The 20071-nt window shown below is 42.0% G+C and overlaps 1 protein-coding gene across 2 annotated transcripts in view; it reads right to left on the reverse strand.

The window, feature by feature from the left end:
• The window catches only part of scube1 (signal peptide, CUB domain, EGF-like 1), a 153640-nt gene that overhangs the window by 16146 nt on the left and 117423 nt on the right, over positions 1 to 20071 (reverse strand). For both annotated transcript variants that reach the window (XM_042511140.2, XM_042511141.2), the window contains 4 exons: positions 5648 to 5770; positions 1290 to 1406; positions 934 to 1056; positions 717 to 836 (listed from right to left, as the gene is read on the reverse strand). In XM_042511140.2, coding sequence (XP_042367074.1) covers positions 717 to 836; positions 934 to 1056; positions 1290 to 1406; positions 5648 to 5770 — 483 coding nt within the window. The remainder of the gene's footprint in view (positions 1 to 716; positions 837 to 933; positions 1057 to 1289; positions 1407 to 5647; positions 5771 to 20071) is intronic.

Raw genomic sequence — 20071 nt, forward strand, 5'->3', positions numbered from 1 at the left:
ACTAACTTATTTAATCCCACCCTTTCGTCATAAGTCATTGACTTTCATGAACCAGCTTCTATATTATTTTTGGAGAAGCTAGGGAAAATGTTCAGAGAGCCTGATGTGTATAATTATCACAATTACCTATTTTTTAATTTTATTATTATTATTATTTTTTACAAAATCTTTTTAAAAAACTTTTGTTCAGGTCATTTCCTTTTTTCACCTTCCCCCCTTTTTTTGGTGCTAATTTTTCAAGTATTTATACTTTTTACTAATTTCCTGGTACTTTCTAGGTTTTTTCCTATGTAAATTCCTCATTGCCTTCTTCCCATGCTTTTGACAGAAGTCAATTCAATTTACCCAGCTTTCAAAGGGTTAACTTAAATGCACAATCCGTGAAAATTTTCACAATAAAAATGATGGTACATCCATTTCCAACCCATCTTCATAGGATCCCTATCCTGATCTTAACATTAAGTTCCCAAATTTGAAATAATAAGCATAAAAAAGAGAAGAGAAGATAAGAGGAGGACAAAAATGCCCAAAGCAAAGAATAACAGCAGTGACCCCTCAGAGTTGTTACAGAGTTGTCACTGTTATCTCATTTCTTCAGCTGGCTACAGGCACTTTGTCTGTGTCTCTGCATTCAGTTGCATACTGTGTGTGTGTGTGTGTGTGTGTGTGTGTGTGTGTGTGTGTGTGTGTGTGTGTGTGTATGCGTGTGTGTGTACCCGCGAGGAAGAGGGCGTTGGAGGGGCAGGAGAGCGAGCAGACCTCTGCTCCTCCGCTCTTTGTGCACGTCAGCTGGGCTCGGGGCGCTGGCTTCCCATTGGGCAGACACTTCACCGCCTCTGAGGAACACACAGAGTCACATCACCATGACAACCACCTGCAGTAACACATACCTGCACCTGCCGACATATGCACACACACCGAGTTGGTGCTTACCGATGCAGTCTTTCTTGTTCCAGTGGAGTTTCTGTCCAGGTGGACACACACACTCGTAGCCTCCCTGGGTGTTGATGCAGCCATGCTCACAGCTGCCGTTGCTGATGCTGCACTCGTCAATGTCTGAGAGAAGCACACAGTCAGTGTGGGGATCATTTATACAATATTATATTCACAATGAAGTGGCCACTGAGTGTGTGTGTTGATAAAGCTGCTGGATCACGCTCACTGCACCTGTCCGTCAGTGACGTCACAAACAGGAGTCGCAACTGAACATGCTGAGTGAGCTACAGGTGTGACAGCTCACTCGCGCACACACACACACACACTGGTGTATTTGTACAGATGTGTCTCACCTCCGCAGTGAGTGAGGCCGTACAGGATGTATCCTTTGTTGCAGAGGCACTCGAAGCTGCCGGGGTAGTTGATGCAGGTGTGGTCACAGGTTCTCTCAAAGGAGCATTCATCGATGTCTGAGGGAGAGCAACGAGACACATGACTGGTGAGAAACACTGTGGCTCTGTGCAAAGGAGACAACAGGAAATACAGGAGACACTAGTGACTGCAGGAAACAAGGCGGGTTTCCATTATAGATTTGCTCAAAACTTTAGGGATATTTTCGAAATGTTTCTAATTACACAATTGTAATATGACTCTTTTTTCACTGATTGATGTTCTGCAGATAGCGTAGCTCCTGGTTAAAACCTCCTGAATGCCTGGATCTTAAGTTATCAAAGAAAAAGGTCAAAAACAGCCTTCTCCAACATGCCAAACAATGTTGGAAAACTCAAATTTGGTAACATGAAACTTCTATGTTTATAGTTTTTGCCAGTTTGGGTCTATTTGTTTTGAAGAGGAACAGACTTGATTCAGCTCCCAGTCAAAACCTCCTTAATGTCTGGACCTTAAGTTACCTGAGCAAAAAGGTCAAAAACAACCATTTCCGAACAGCTGAACAGCGTCAGTACACACAGATATTGTAACATGAAATGGCTTTGTTCAGTGTTTTTGCTGGTTTAAATCACAGAATCTATTTGTTATGGAGAAGAAGAGACTTCTACATTTAATTTGGCTCCTGGTTAAAACTTCCTGAACTTTTTTCCCAGCCAGCACCTATGGTGGGTGAGTAGCAATTGTACTTGGCTATCTATGTGCTCAGGGGCATAAAGGCCTTAAAATGAGGTGAGACCATAAGGGGCATTATTGGTGTGTTGCTTTTTTGAGGCACGTCGGTGTCTGACACCAAAATCACTGACAAAGTGGTGGTAAAGGGAATGGGAGATGACACTCTGACTGTTTAAATTCATGTGACACCAAAAGCACACCTCTGATTAATTAAGGGACTAAATACACCTGGAAATGTAAGATCCAGCTTGATCCCTAGTAGGGATTAAGAGTCAGGATATTTCAGTGTCTTATAAGTTTTAACCCTATTGTTTCTGTCTCTTCTAACCCTCATGTCTTTTCTTACCTACTCTTCTTACTCCCAAAAAAGTATTAGTGACCTTAAGATGTGGAAAAATACAAATCTAGGTTGAGGTAATTACGTAAGATCAACAACAGCAGCATAAAAACTGACATGTTTTGCATATTGATCAAAAACATTTGACGACCCAGCCTCTTTTGCTTCACTAGCTCAGAGATTCTTGAGTATAGCTGCTGAAGCTGTGTTGATGCTTCCGCACACGTTAATGGAATGTTGAAATGATCCAGTCCTGGTTTAAATGAGTCTAATGAGAGCACACAGGTTTAGTCCCAAAGATCAGCAGGATGAGTGCTTTACAGATACTGTAATCTTAATGAGTCATTTATGGATAAACACAGGCTGCTCGGCACGGACCAAAGAGGCCATCCAATTCATCACGGTGGACAGTTTGGTAAACAAACACAAAATCCACACTAAACTAGGACAAGAGCTCCTTCTAACAAGCCAATCCGGAAAAACTTCACATTAACCGTTACATCAACGTGTGTGTGTTTGTGTGTGTGCACGCATGCTTTCCCACTCATGTGTTTATGTATACTTGTCCAATACCAAATATTATTAACCTATCAGGAATGGAGTTTCAAGCATTTCAAGCTCACCTGCTTTATTTCAGGCTGTTCCACGGGGCTTTACAGGGGCTAAAAATACCTCATGTTATAATGGAGTTTGTCATGTGGAGGAAGTTGTTGAGGCCTGGACGTTGGCTCGGTAAATATTCCAGGCAACTGTTCATCTGAGGACTTAGCTGTGAGCTGTTTGGAGTGAGCAGAATTTACACAAAATAACGTGGGCACAAAGGAGCTGCAGCTGTCTGATGGAACAGGAACGTATAGAAAAGACATGCCGGCTTCTCATTCAGCTGTTTCCCTGAGAGACGCCCTCAGTCATGATGAGGTGTCTTTACTGTGATTGCTGACATTTATCTACAGAAGGGACACTCAACCTGCTTTTCTTAAGGAGCACTTTTGCAAAACTGCAGGAGGCCAGGGGCCAGGGGCCAGTCACAGCAGACCCATACATGTTTCTAGGATTTTGGGACATTTCTAGGATTTTAGGAAGTTTCTAGGATTGTAGGACATTTCTTGGATTTAAGGATATTTCTATGATGTTGGAAGGTTTGTAGGATTTCAGGAGATTTCTAGGATTTAGTCTAAGATTTTCTGACATTTCCATGATTTTAGGAGGTTTGTACGATTTTCTGACATTTCTAGGACTTTTGGAGGTTTCAAGGATTTTCAGACATTTGTAGGACTTATGTATGTTTTTAGGATTTTAGGAAATTTCTAGGATTTTAGGGGTTTTCCGAACATCACCAGGACTTCAAGATGGTTTAATGGTTTCAGGACATTCCTAGGATTTGTAGGATTTTAGGATGTTTCTTGGATTCTTGGACATTAGATTATAAAGTCTTTATTGTCCCCGATGGGCAATTTGTTTGCAACAGTTGTCAACACAACCAGTTCACACTATAATAAAAAAATACAACAAACAAAGGCAGAAATACATCTAACATATAACATACAGTAGATGTCATCAAAGTTTGTTGTAATGAATATAAAACCTTAAAGGTTCATCAATAATTGTACAGCACAAGGACAAAAAGCTTGTTTAAAAACCCAACAGCTGAGGGCACGAATGATCTGAGATATCTGTTTGATTTTGCCCTCTAAGAGAACGTATACCTCCTTTCTGATCATGAATTTTAAGGATGTTTTTCAAGGATTTTACAACATTTCTGGGATTTTAGAGGATTTCTTGGAGTTGAGGACGTTTGTAGGATTTCTGGACAATTAAAGGATTTTCAGACATGTCTAGGATTTTAAGATGCTTCTAGAAGTTTAGGACATTAGGGGTCTTGTCTAGGGTTGCGGGGGATCCTCCATTGGTAATTTATAAACAACCTTTTTCATGCTGTGTCATGCAGTCTGGCACCTTATGTAAACTAAAAGTACAAAAACATTTCGTATTGTGAATCACCCTCTCAGGGGCAAGATTTGGTCCGCTGGCCATAAGTTGATCTCCCTATTGACAACATTCTACCTTTGTAAACTTTAAAAAGAAAGAATCATTTGTGGAAATTGCTTAAGCAATATGGCAAATGATTAATCTTTCTGCTTTGGTTTCTTCTGCCAAATGCTCCAACACTGGCATGTATAACCAGGAGCTATTTTCTCTGGAAAAGCTCAGCGGCACAGAAAGTGCTGACAAATTAAACATTATATTTCATTTGAAGGTCATGTTGAAGCTCAACAGTCCAGATGTCAGTGGATGGGATGAAGCTGGCAGCTATTGGCTGCCATGGTACAGTGGCAAAGGTGTGTTCGAAAAGGGGCTCCGACGCTGTGATGTGGCTAACAACACTCAACACCACATTATTACAGACTCTAAATGCGCCTCCAAAGATGCAAACTTAATCCCACACATAGACACACATATGTACACACTGTGTTGGTGGTTTTGGGCCCGGGACAGAAGCGCCCAGGGGTTTTGTTGTTAATAAAAATCATTTTGGGTTTTGTCTGCTCTGTCGACTCGCCTGCTGCAACTTGTAACCAGGAATCTGCCTTTGGTTGTACAAACATAACCGCTGAACACAAGGAGGCTTCTGCATGTACTCTACACACCCAACTGAGAACAGTAGCTACAGAGGTGCATTCTATGACTCTGCAGATTTTCTCATATGCATTTATGCTCAGCAACGGATTTACACACAGTCAAATTTTCACAGTACAGCAGCTGGAATTATGTGTTTCTGCACGCCACAAATACACTATATTTATGTTTCATGCATGTCATATCAAGGTTTCTGAAGTGATGTGATACATAACTTTATCAGGGGAGGTGGAGGGGATGATGGATGTGGTGTTACTGGGGCTAGATACCGCCAAGCTGCAGACCACAGTTCAACACCAAACAACAAAACTGGCTGTGATTTAAAGAGTCAGAACTGTGTTTTCAGCGGAAATGTAGTTAATTGTTGGTGGATTACAGAGTTTTAGCCACTCCACTTTACTCTTTCAAAAAAATGAGCTTGGACTTTGTTTAAAATTTTCCTGTTTTCATCAAGCTACAGTTTAGCCCACTCTACACCGCATGATTAAGGTGTGAATTTCATGCTGCTATTCCGCATCGTTGATTCTACATGATAGTCTCTGGGTGCATTTAGAGCTGAATAGGTTCCACCCTGTTCATGACAGCAGGACTGATTGACAGCTGTAACTCACTCACCTTGGCATGTCCGTTCATCAGTGAGCAGTTTGTGGCCTTTCTGGCAGCTGCATTCGAAGGAGCCCACAGTGTTCCGGCAGAAATGATCACAGCCTCCATTGTTCTCCTGGCATTCGTCGATGTCTGAGTGGAGCAGAAAAAACAATGAAACATAAAGCTCATCAGTCAAAGCAAGAGTTTGTGTGAGACCTCAACTTAAGATCAGTCTATCTGATTTTATAGACAGTCCACGTTCAAACGACAACCATAAATAGTGATTATGCAACAACTGCAGCTTTGTTTTATGTACTTCAGAACTGTCAGTACATTAAGCACCTGCTAAATGTTGTGACGACACAACAATAGGAAGCAGAAAACATACATCTAGAACATAATAAGAGGAAGGCAGGTTTCCATTGGTCCTCAAATTGTACAAATTGAAATAGTAAATATAAAATATGCCTAATGGAAACACGTCAATTTCGAAAAAACTCCCATTTGTCACAAAAAAGTTGTTACGCTTGTATGAGATGGTATTTCAGGTGACTCCAAAAAAGCCATATTTTGGAAAACTGCAATGGAAACAGTTCTTTGGTTTTTCTAGGTTACATGATAGACACATAAGATCAGACACATACAGGTCTGATGCTATGGCTATGTGCTTGTCAGTAGGAGCTGGCTCCGTCATGATGCAGGAGGTTCTACAGGAGGTGTTATTGCATCACACAACTCTTCAAAAGTTGAGCAAATCATCTAGAACTTTTGAATTCACAATTCCTCTGTAAAATCGTGGACTGTCACTTCCCAGAAATCCCTTATACGTGGCCGCTCCCATGTTTAAGGGGCTCGCCTTTCCATTGTGGCTCCATAACACACCTATGCGGCCTTTCATTGGAAATAATGATGGCTAGTGCAGTGACTGCAATAGAAATAGAGCTGCTAATGTTTTTAACATTCATCAACATGCTTCTTGGAATGTTATTGCTAGAGAAGTCGCAGAACATTGCTCAGTAGAAAATCAGTCCTCTCGCAATTGTGTTTTATCAAGATTTCTAAAATACTGCTTAAGTTTTGGACAAATCTGTAATAGAAACCTGATTAGTAACACCACACCTGCCAAACATCTTTCGAAATGATATATGGACACACAAAGAGAAATAAAGACTCAGTTATCCATCCATCCATCCATCAGAGGCAGCCTGCTGAGCAAAGTACTCCAGATGTCCCTTTCCCCAATTGCACTTTCTAGCTCCTCCTGGGAGACCCTGAGGCATTCCCAGGCCAGAGGAGATGTATAATCCCTCCAGCGTGTTCTGGGTCTGCCCTGGGGCCTCCTACCAGCCAGATGTGCCTGGAATACCTCTAACAGGAGGCACCCAGTAGGCATCCTGATCAGATGTTAAACTACCTTAACTAGCCCTGTTCGACACCAAGGAGCATCGGCTCTACTCTCAGTTCCCTTCGGACATCTGAGCTCCTCACCCATCTGTGAGGCTGAGCCCAGACACTAGCCGGTGGAAACTCATTTTGGCAGCTTGTATCTACAATCTCATTTCTTTAGTCACTACCTAAAGCTCATGATCATGGGCAAGTGTTGGGACCTAGATGGACCATTTAGTTGAATGCTCTGCCTTTTGGCTCAGCTCCGCCTTCACCATGATGGTCCGGTGCAACGCCAACATCACTACACACACTGTGTAAAACCGCCAGTCCATCTCATGCTCCATTTTACTCTCACTCATGAACAAGACCCGAAGATGCTTGAGAGGGCAATGAACCAATTCTGTCAGACCCACCCTCAAACTTGTAGGTGCTGACTATTGTCCAAACCACCTCACATTTGGCTACAAACTGACCAAGTGCATGCTGAAGGTCATGGTGTGATGAAGTCAAAAGAACCACATCATCTGCTAAATGCAGAAATTCTGAGGTCCCCAAACTGGACCCCTGGCTGCACCTTGAGTCCCGCCATTATAACTGTAACTCTGCATCAGACCTCTGAACTGAGAAAGAACACAGGGCTTGAAATCTCTTGAAAGTTCTTGGTGAGGAGGTCTGTTCTGGCCTCAGATATGTTGGATAGAGAGATTTCTTGTATTTTGCTCTTTATACATGTGTTTCAGTCAACAAACTGAGCTGTCTGCACTGAAATATTGTCAAGTTTCTGTCTTATTATAAACCATGATAGCAGCAGCTATAGAGAAAGGTTGGCCAGTCTAATAGATCCAAAACACACCGTCCCCATACAGTATCACTTTGCAGATGCTATTGGTAATATTCACTGTGATTTATGTGTTATTTTCATTTTCTGTCCTTGTATCTTTTTATTGACTTTTCCAAATTAGGTGCAGTGTTTCATCATGCTGTGTGGACTGGAATGGTACATTTAATACTATGCTTGTTTAATAGGGCTCCAGCAGGCAGCATGGATCAATCTTTGGATCCCACCATCTCATCCTATGATATGCTGCTTACCTGGAACTAATGGAGTCTGGCTGCTGGGAGAGACAGAGACTCTCAATGAGAAATCTATTCATGCCTCTTCCTTTTGGACGGTGAATAATGGCCAGTAAAAGGAGTAACTGTCATCTCTTTGTATCTGTTGTCAGCAATGCTGGTGCTGAAGGAAACAGCAAAACATTGAGACCTCAAGAGATAACTTTTTTGGTTAAACATTAAATTCTGAATGTCATGATGATTTACCTTGTAATGGCTATAGAACAATGAAAAAACTGCATTCAAATTGATCTGCTATCCTAGCCTAGCTTTCACTATGGAGCTCTGCCTGCCTCAGGGTATGATCTACTGGGAAAAATGAAGGATTCATTCACAGCACTAAATGAAGTGAGTCAACCATTGCACAACAAAAGCAGGGAGAGAGCTGTGCTGTTTAATTTTTCCAAGTCCAGCATCACCTATCCATAGCAAAGGAGTCATTTTGCAGTGAATGAGTGATTTGAAGGTGTCAGTACTGTCCACAGTAGTCGTGGAAATGGCACTCTTAAAGCAACTGCATGATCTGCAACTAACCACAGCAATGGTCAAAATCAAATAACACTATCTGTTTCTTTAATTTTAAAACAAATAAAATATAACTATCTAAAATATCTAAATGTACTATTTTACCTCTTCAGTTACCATGTTTTTCTTCTCATTTTGGTGTTGTGTGTGTTGATGATGATGTGTTGATTGCTTGTCTGTGGATAGTTGCTAAGCTCTGAGGAAAACAGTAAGCGAATCTGCTCATCTTCACAATTGTGGTGCCATTAATGATACAACTGCTAGGTTGTGCTAGGTCAGGGTAGAATTGAAAAGTTGAAAGTTGAAACCTGAGCATATTGTAAGGTAGATTTTTAAGGTAAGGTAGATTCATCCGTCATTTTTTAAACAAATTTTAAAAAACGAAATTTCATTGGTCCTTAATTCTGCTACATCATCAGCTGAAAGTTGAGGACTAAGTTGATTAGAATCAGCAACTACTATGAAGATTCCATCCAGTTACTTGGTGATGTTGCTGCTGATGGCATTGTTCATTTCCTGCAGTGCAGGAACTTGTATCAGAGTCCTTATGGCTCCCAAGTGAGCCAAAATCACATCTCATCCACTTCACTTTCCTGTATCAGACACTAGACAGAAGAAGGTTTAGTAGAGGAACAGGTCCCGGTCCAAGGCAGGCCAGCCTCATCGTGATCTTCTCCATCTTTTCAGTTTGGTTTCTCCCCTCCGGTCTGACTGGCTTGTTGGCGTATGGCATCGGCGGGGACCCTCTTGTGGTCTGCTGCATTCAGTCCAAGCCCCACACAACTTTTCCTGATGCTGATAAATCATCGAAAAAATCGTAAATCTCTTCCCCCTCTTCATCTGGTGCTTTCAGTTTTGTTTCTCCCCTGACTCGCCATTCGGCACAGGCCACCGGTGGACATCCTCTCGCAGACGCTGCACTCAGTCCAAGCCCCAAACAACTTCTTTCAATGCTGACAAGTGACACTCTATCGCAGAAAAGTCTCAGCAGAGCTGGCCATGGTTTTGAGAAAATAGAAAAATGTAGTGAAAAAGTAGCAAGGATTCGCAGAGCTACTGGCTGCTGCATTTACACGTGCTGCCGTTGCATGCAGATGGCTTTGATTTGGCTTGATTTCTTTAGAAAACTTCTTTAGAAGAAATTACCCAAAAATGTGCAAGACATTTGAAAAAAGTTAAAAACCAAAAAATACCTAAAAATACAAAAGCTGAAAAGTTAAGTATAAGTAAATATATACACAAAAGTGCTTAAAATTATAATAATTTTGTAACATAATTCATATCTGTAATTAGGATAATTATAGTTTTTCCCTGGCTTCCCTACACATTTTTTCCCAAGCTTTTTTCGTCACTTTTTTAATTCTTTCTAAATTTACTCATTTCTTGTGAGAGATGTGCAAGAAAATACATGTTGCTTAAGGTTTCAAAGGCTTAACTGACCACCTATTTTGTTTGTTGTCCTGCAGTATTTGTTCAAAACAACTAAAACATAACTGAACACAAAACTCAATTGGATTGGGGGGTTAGGGTTAGCCAAAATGTATTTGGCAAACAGGTCAAACAGGTTCTTAATTTCTGATTAGCAGTCACAGACTCCATTTTTTTTTGTTTCCCCTCCGTTTGAAAGTTTAATACGTTTTAAAGAGGAGAAAGACCAAATGATTGATGTCGCGACTCAATGAAAGAAAGCAAAGTGAGATAAAGATGGAAAGTAAGGGAGGAAGCAAAAAGTAAAGTTTCAGTCATTAAGTATCTTAAAAGTATCTTCTACATTTGAGCCTTGTAGTACAGACTCATTGCTTGATCCTGCCAGGAATCAAGAGGAGATAAAAGTCTGTTGTCCTCCTTTCAGTCTGATTTATGCATCATTTGCAACTATCATTACAGCATGTTTTGGACAGTGTGCAACAAACTACTTCATGGCTTTTCGGGGGAGATCACATGCATCATAATACATGCATCACCCTCATGCATGAATCATAAAGAAATTAAAGTCTGATTTTGTGCATGATAAAAGATGGTGAAGACGCAGAAACATTAAAATCCATGGCCAAAAACCAAATTAAGAAAGAGAGTTATTATATGCATATCACTTAGGTGCAAGGCTATAAAAAAACACGTGAAAAAAAGTAACGCCTACACACTTACTCCATGCCACACAAGTTTACTGCAGACAGCGTGTAGAGACGTGGTAGATATCTGGGAGGTTGTTAAAACTGAATGGATGAACACCATACAAATATCTTCAAACCTCAGCTTTAGTTTTACTGTGGAGTCAGGTTTCAGCATCCAAAACACAAATATAACACAAAACAAACATCTCCCCTACAGAGAAGTAAAGCCCTGACTCAGAAGCAGAAGTGTGACATCACAAAATTGACAACCTAGTGGCGATCGTTACAAAAATTTCAATCCCACCTGGATCTCTATCAGGTCAAACTGTATTTAAAGATGAAACCATACCAATATTTATACACAAGTCAGTCAGTCAGTCAGTCAGTCAGTCAGTCAATCAATCATTTATTTATTTTTCACATGGATTTATACAAGGTACAACTCCAGTGAAATGTGATGCCATGAGTTCCTTTAACTTGTGCTCTGTAATTAGACAGTTTACACAGCAACTATTCTTGCATGAAATGTTAAACGTATGTTGCAGTTTGGCCTTTTGTTCACACGACAACAGCATTGCATGACATGGATTGTAAACTGGCATTGCAAAGACCCTGTGAGAACGTTGACATCATTACTGCATTTCATGCATACGTGTTGTTCTTCTATGATGTATCATTACAAAGTTACACCGCCAACTACTGGCCGGTCATGCATACTACAGTGTTTTCGGTTGTTTTTGTGGATCCATGTACACAAGGATCATATGAACGCAGATTTTTTCTACATTGTAAAAGGCAAAGGAAAGACTTTTCTGTTTTTGGTAGGGCCGTTCTCATCTAAACTTGGCCTTAGTCCTTTTCTATGTCTACTTGGATTATTGGCTGCTGCTTCACAATTGTCCATGTTTGTGGATGGCTCTGGTAATCATGGTAATCCACACATCTCAACAAGCCACCCCTGATATCAACAGCAGGAACAGGGCAGCACCTCACATTCCCACCGTCACACCAGTCCTTATTTACCTCAAAGCACACATTTCCTCTCGTAGCCCTGCACTTGTGGAGTGCCACTCAACCACTCAAACTGCTTTCACACCAAATGTCACATTCACGACCCGGTGATTGAACCACCCACCCTCTGGGTAGAAAACAACCCATTGAACCACCTGAGCCACAGCTGCCCATTTTCTGCTCTGTCAGATCAGCAAATAGCAAAAAGAGCCTCCTGGTTAAATGGAGCTGTGCAGGACTGAACCAAGTTTTGGTGAATCAAAAGCTATTGCATTTCCTGATCTCCCGAAAACTGATGCAACACCGATTTGTCCAGTTTTATTTTCCAACGTGTGTACAATGGTCAGCAGGATGCCATTGATCATTCTTCATCTTTTCCTGTTTTCTCATATTTACATTTGAAAACCTCAAACTGGCTAGCCAGTAGCTAGCTAACAAGAAGTCAACAGGAGGAGAGTATACAGACTGTTGAGTTGATGTCCTCATCCTGATGAATGACTAGCAGCCACATGCCACCCATGTCCAACACCAACTATTAAAATCACCAAGACTTTCAAAATAGACAGAGCCTGAATTTAGCAAAACTATTCGCAAAAAAGCTTTGCAAGTGGCGTCTGGTGGCTGAGTGGATGAAGCAGATGCCCCATAAATGAAGGCAGTGCTCTTGATGCAGTGGCCCCAGGTTCAGTTCCAACTCACAGCCCTTTTCTGCATGTCATCCCCTCTCTCTCTCTCTCTCCCCCTTTCATGCTGTTGATCTGTGCTATCTAATAAAGGCAAAAATGCCCAAAAAATAACCTTTAAAGAAAGAAAAACAGTTTTGCAAATTTTTTTGCAGTGCTGTCAAAGAGGCGACTGGAAATGTACTATGGCTACAGTGAAAACTATTTTAAAACTGTCAGCAGTTTGGTTTTAAAAATTTGACAAATATTAGCCCATTCTAATTTTGAAGTCGTCAGATGCCGCCGTTATGTCAATCAATTGATGTAAGATCCTGGCGCCTAAAGCCACCTTTCGTGTTTGCATGATACACCCCTGGACATCATCAGGTGGGACGCGGCCAGACAGAAATGGTCGCAGCGTTATTATACACCAGCGGATGGTACCTGCTGCAGTAGCATGATGCCCGGATGGCGGTGTCACTTGAGAACACAGCTGGACAGAATCTGTTGTGTCTTCATGATATGCGACAGGACGGTGTAATATTGGAACACTGCTGGTAACAAGGTAATATAAAGAGCATAAGGGTGCCTAAGTGGCATGAGGACTTTCCTGCAGGAGTTCAATGTTTGCTTCCCATCTGAATGTAATGTTTTTTTCTTCCTACACCTTGCCATGTGTTTGTTGATGTCTCAGTGTTGGCTGCCATGTGCTTTTGTTGCCTACACATAATCACAAGCAGTGTCTTTCCACCATGTGCTTTTGTTGATATCAAAGTAGCAGCATCCTGGAACACCAACTGCAGACGCAGGATACCAAGAGCATAATATGTAGATGCTGAAGTCCACTGCAAAGTGGCAATTTGTTATGACCTAGGATGAGAACGTGTTGGTATGATTGATTAATGTATGAGACGGTGTTACGAAGCTGGTAGCAACATTCATGTTGGTCAAAGCAACAGGTCTGTGGTCCTGGTGGGAGAGTGTTGGCAAAATCTCTCAGGAGTCAAGCTGGATACCTGAGCTGTAGCCCAGGTGTGCTGCAGTCATCCACAGGCACAGAATCTAAACTAATAACAAAGTAAATGTTATCGCCCCGAGGCAGCATGTTCAGTGCCAACCACAGACCTGCTGGCAGATCTGGCTTCACAGAGCCCAACCATCCATCCTCGCTCCCTTGCCTCATCCTGCCCACACTGCCCTCACATGAACCCACATTGCAAAATCATGTCTTCCACTTTTTGGTAATAATCTTTTTTTTCCTTCATATAAATCAATTTTGCTACTCCTTATCTGTTATAGCGTTCCCTATCCAGATCATGAAAGTACTTCCATTCACTGCTGGGACACTTTGTGTCTAGTGGAGGAGAAGGGCAAGCTGAAGAGATGAGGAGGAGAGGAGCAGGGGCCGAGGACGAGAGCGAGGGGACAATAGTCTGGCAGATTACACAGGCTAAGCTCTTTTTGATTGGTGCTCTAAGTGATGAAAACTGTGAGGGATTAACACCTAAACCCTTGAGCCAGGGAATAAATCCAGCAAGACACCACAGAGAAAGACAGGAGGAGGAGGAGAGAGTGGGAGAAAGACAAAGAGGGAGGTAGAGGAAGAAAAGACAAGTCAGAGGAGAGAGAGAGGGCAACTTTTTCTGTGTTTCTTTGTATCACAAACACACATTTAACCCTTTGAAACCAAAGCAAATTGGTTTCATTTTTTCCAGAAACGTGGGGAGAAGGCAACTAAACAAGAAATGACCCAAAAGTAACAAAAAAATTCAAAAAAGTCAAAGGAAAATTACCTGACATATGCCAAAAACAGTACATTTCTGACAAGTTCAGAGTGAGAACGACCTGGTCCTTTTGCCATTCTGTAGCAGACGATCAGTCCTTGATCCCGCCTGCTCACTGCACAGCAAATGATGCCTGACGAAGCCGAAATTCATCCCTACTGTAGAATGAGTTGTGCGGCTAAAAAAATCTGGTCAAAAAACGGGCTGCGATCATACAGTGTAGGCTTGGCTTTACAGAGACCATGTCAGACTCTGTGGTGTGATTCTGATGGTGTGATAATGTCACAATAAAGGAGAGCACTTCTCATGATCTTCTCATGATCTCTGCAGCCTTACCTGAGCAGGTGTTCATCAAGTGTTGGTTAGTCACAGGTCTCAATGGATGCGGAGAACAATAAGGCTACATTATCACTATCTACCTATTAGCATGCAGTCGAAGACCACTCAATCAATTCAGACCTGGCTATTAACAGGGTCAGGACAAGGTGGCGAGAGCACACATAGGTCCAGTCAACACACACTCTCAAATAGCCCTCAGTGTAGCGTGATAGGAGCCCTTATAAAACAGCCAGTAACTAAGCTACTGTATTTTTCCATCAGGGCAGACTCAGGCCTCCCTGGCCCGTTCCTCTCTCTCTGTATCCTCAGGGAGCTTCTGCTGAATGAACTCTTCATCTAAATATGGAGCCGAGACAGGAATCCACAACGAGCTGGCCGTACGCCGCCGTAAAAATGTAGTAAACTGTGTGTCCCGCTGTGCCCTGTCAGCGGCCGTTTAAAGGGATTGTCCCTCCATCTGGCTCAGCTGAAACGGATTTCCCCATGGCTGGAGGGAAGAAAATGAGGGCTCTGGGTTTTTTTAAGGAGAGCGGGACAGGTAAGGCCGTTCAAGTGCACTTAAGGGTCCCAAAATGTCATACTATATACTTATTGCCTTTTCCCGGCTTTCAACAGCTTTGCTCTTTCAATTGTCTCTTCCTGTCAGATCCTCAGCTGTATTCTCAGTGTTCCTCTGCTCTGTTGTCTCATGTCTAACCTGCAGCGCCGTCTGCCAAAGGATTCAAATCAATCCTGGCCATTTTCCTGTTCTTTTTTTCGACATGCTGACAGTAGCTTGTAGGCCTGATCTCTATCTGGGAGACAGCAGGAAGAACGTCTCTCTCCCTCCAGCTCACACACACTGTACACTAGCCAACCTGGAGATTACAGAGGTGAAGAGATCTTTGTCATGACAGGAAATTTGAAGTTCCTGCATCTTGTGAATTTTGGAGGAAACAGATAACAAATATAATGCACAGACAGCATGGGAAGACAAGCTTCAGGAGTGAGGACGTTTGAGTTCTCCAATCAGGCGTGTTGGCAAGTAACACACACACACACACACAATTCCACAACATTCCCCCTCTGCCCACATCGTCTCCGCTCTAATGCCTATGTAAAAACAGTGGATACCACCCCAGGTCTACCCAACACAGACAGACACAGCTTCGTAATTCTTCTGGCAGCCGCAAACACTGGCAGAACCACAGCATCTACCCACACTTAATGGCCACTCTGGGGATGGCTGAGCCTTATAATGGGGTATATAATTACCTTTAATGGAGTTTAAATAAGCTTTGAGCTTAAATAAATACATTAAGCCTCCGCACATCTTGAAATGATAAAGTTTAGAGAGAGAGAGAGAGAGAGAGAGAGAGGACAGATAAAGGCGTGTGGAGGGAGAACGGATGGTGGCCTGACGTGTGGCAGCTCTCTCCATCATCAGGGCTCTTGTTGATGTGTGCCAATGTTACCATCTTAGCTCTCCATGCTAACATGCTAATATTTGACACTACATTTACATGTGTCTGAATGTTTTATATCCATTAATCCATTTTCATCTGCTTCTCCGAGGCTGGGTCACAGGGGCAGAAAGCAGACCAAAGTACTCCAGGTGTCCCTCTCTTGCTGCATCATGCCTGAGGGAGCAAGTTCCTACTGACAAGCACATAGCATCATGTCACCTAGAAAAGCCGACAAAAAAGTGTTTCCATTGCAGTTTTGCAAAATATGTCTTTTTTGAATCGTCTGAAATACCACCTAATGCGAGTGTAAAAAAAGTTTCCTTTAAATTGACATGTCTCCTTTAAGTGTACTTAATATTTGCAATTTCAATTTCTGCAATTTGAGGGTTAATGGAAACCTGTATAATCATGCCCAAACTGAAAATGTGCATAAAAAGAAGCTGACAGAAAAGCACCGAATGCCTTTGTCTACACACCATTGCAAGTAAAAATCTCCTTGATGTCATCATGCACGAACATCTGGGGCGCCAGAAGCCACCTCGCCTGAGGCCTTTGTAAATGAGGATGCTCCTAATTAACTAATTAGAGCTTTACATAGGACAACACATGGACAGCACTGAGGAGCAAAAGAAAAAGAGATAGAAAAACACTGAGAATTGTCCAACAGTGACACACAAATGTACAAACACATTCACACACACACACACACTGTGGTGATGTTGTGTCTCTCACTCCAATTCTTCTACAAATGCCAAACTCTTTCCATCTGTCTGCCCTTGTGAGAGAAGATACATTTGTCACTTTCACTTTACGAGGCTTGCACATGCGGCCGTGTGTTCAGACACATACGCGCACACACGCACCAGCTGTCTCCAAGGACGCATCTCTGACATTTACTCTAGACGATCAATATCTCGCTCCGGCCTCCAATCAATAGTTCCATCCTCTGCCAGGAGCTGTTTGTCTCTCTGAAAATCACACAACTCCAGCAGACATTTCACATGTCTCACTGACACATCTGCTACTGTGTGCATGTGACAGAGTCTGCAGGTCGTAGACAGCCAAATTTAGTACCTTTTGGGGCCTTTTTAAAGCTACCCAGAATTGGATTTAAGAGAAATTTAATGACCCAAATAAAGAAATGAAAAGGCTGGCAAGTGCAGTGTATTTCCAATTGAACATAGCCAATGAAAGTTGTGAGACTATAAATGGAAAGTTAAAAAAAAAAAAAAATGTTACTAGGAAATGATTTAAGAACATGTTGTGAAAACTAGTTAAAGTACAGTCAGTGACAACATAACATCATATTGTGTTAATCTTATTCTAAATATAAACTGTCATTACTGTTTTAGAATTCATACAAAACACAATGAAAAGTAAAATATTAAAATAATTTCCCAGACAGGAGGGAGTGCTTCTGTGAAGTCAGAAAGCTCACATCAAAATTGTGTGCACATTTTCAAGGCACTACAATGTTATAAGGCGTCTGGTGTATCACCACAAACAGTTGGTGATGCTAATAATCCAAGTTGCTAGATGCTATTAAATCATTACAGAAGAAAAAATATGTAATTACAAGAGCTCTGCTAAAACCTAAAACAAACAAAAACCATTACAGAAAAATCACATTGCTGCGTTTGTCATTATGATTGTGAGGAAGGTTGTGAGGAAGGTTGTAAGGAACTACAAGGAACTGTCTCCTTATCACTCCACACAAATTTTCAGCCCTTCAGTGGAGTGGAACTTTGGTATTGACATTTAGGTTACGTTTCAGTGCACCAACTTTTCCACCTCAGCCAAGTTGCATCTCTCTGCCAATCAGTCAAGTTGCATTTACAGTTTACATCATGATGTCACATAATGTTGACCTTTGATCGATATCAGTTGGCATCACTTCATTGTTACATCCTATTACACAGTATGAAATTTTGTCATAATTACCATATTAATGAGTTATGGAAAAAAAACATGTTTTGTGAGGTCACAAGGACTATGACCCTGACCTTTGACCTTCAATGACCATTTAGTTTATTCTTGAGTCAAAGTGGACATTTGTGCCAAATTTGAGGAAATTCCTTCAAGGCATTCTTAAGATAATGCCTCCAAAAGAATGCGACACACCAGGTCACAGTGACCTTGCCCTTGACCTATGACCAAAACCAAATTACTTTTTTGTGGAGTACATTTGTGCCAAATAGAAATTCTCTCAAAGTGTTCTTGAGATATCACGTTCACAGGGTGAGACAGATGAGGTCATAGTGACCTTGTCCTATGACCACTGAAATCTGATTAGTTCCTCATTGAGTCCAAGTGAATGTTTGTGCCAAATCTGAAGAAATTTCCTAGGGGCAAACAGCGGGAGGCATTTAAGCATGAGAACAGATGTGTGGAAACACACTAATTTAGTAATTTGTGTTTGCTGGTATCACACAGCTGTGAAAATAAATACTATCACAGCAATGAAATATTTTGATTGTAATACTCATTGTTCAGTGATAAAATCCTAAAGCAATGAGGAGCTTCAGATTCATCGGGCTGAGACATTTGCTTGAGGTGAACAGCGCATTTCAAGTGAGTCTGTCCACATTGATTAAAAACATATTCCAGCACTTTTTAACACAATAGTTCTGTAATCAAAACGATAGGCCTCCTCCACAGTGGAATTTTAATAGAATCTACTGGTAGTTGAACAGTGACCTTGAGGGAATTCATTTTTCATCCAGGTTAGATATTTTGGAAGTGAACTCTTCACATACGCTGTGCTGGCTGCACATGAGGCTCAGGGCCAAATGAGAAGGCTTGCTAACATCCACCTGGGCCAAAGGAAACAAGCCTTCCGCCCGCTGCCTGCTCCTCTGTAAGCCTTGGGGCTGTGTTTGAGAAGCCCAGTGTTTGGAAGGAGAAACCTGACTCCTGTGGGGCTCAGCTGCCTGATAAAGACCCCCTGACTGACCTGATTGATCAGCGCTGCAGCCAAAACCGGCCACCACCAATGAGGGTGAAGTGAATGAACCCTATCTCCTCACCTCTGACCCCGGCATCTGGAGGTCAAGCACAGGGTCGGGCTATTATGTAAGAGGCTCGTCTGGCTGCTTCCAAAGAGAAGGCCTGAGGTTCTGAAACAAACGCATCAAATGTTAAACTCTCGCGATTTCACTTAAACTGCATTTGCTTGTAGGAATGTTCTACCCATACCTCCAGGGTACGAGCTGCACACAGCCGAGAGTTTTACCAAATATAGTTTTACCAAATATTTGCAGTAAAAAGCAATTAACTGGAATACATTTGCAGAAACCTGAACCTCTACAAATAATTACAGACTGAGTACAGGGGATCTAGTTTTCTTGGAGAGCGCTGGTTTTCTTCGCAGGGTGTTGCCGGTGGAGAGGACAGACATCAGGCCGGGAGGGAACGATTATTTATTCAGGTATTAAACGACCTCGGCCGCTAGATTCTGTTTAATAACAAACAGTCCACGGGATCATGTCGGCCAAGGGAAACGCGCGGCTTTACACAACAATAAAACAGCCAGTGATCTGGGCCCTGTGTGGCTGGAGCAGGGACTGCCGAACAGGCTGCAGTTATGTGAGGTGATGGAGACTACGGCATTAGGACTAGATCAGTGTGCCTGACTGATGTGTTACTTCTCACTGAGGTAACGGGGCCTCAATCGTATCAACACATACACATTATTACACACAAAGCACTGAGGTAAGAACTCAATGTGTCCTCCTCTTCTGCAGTGGTTTAATGGCACCTGACTGGAGTATGCGGGTGTATTTATATTCAGTACAACTGATTCGTACCAGTGGGACACTGCTGAGGACCCTCATTAGCGGAGGTTTGCGGAGCAGCCAGGACAGTACAGTACTGTCAGGCACATCCCTCCACCTCCTGCTGGAGCTTCAACTTTAACTTTTATACTGATGCTGTCTAATATAGAGAAATCAGCATTAAATTAAGGCTGTTTTATAACTGGTTAAACTGTACTTCATTCTCATCCCAAGCCGTAACATATAATGGCTTTGTTAGTGGACTTTAGTGTCTACATATTGTATGCTTGGTATCC

The sequence above is a fragment of the Plectropomus leopardus genome, chromosome 22, assembly GCF_026936395.1.
Source record: "Plectropomus leopardus strain MGB_pleo_1.0 chromosome 22, ASM2693639v1, whole genome shotgun sequence".
Lineage (NCBI taxonomy): Eukaryota > Metazoa > Chordata > Actinopteri > Perciformes > Serranidae > Plectropomus > Plectropomus leopardus.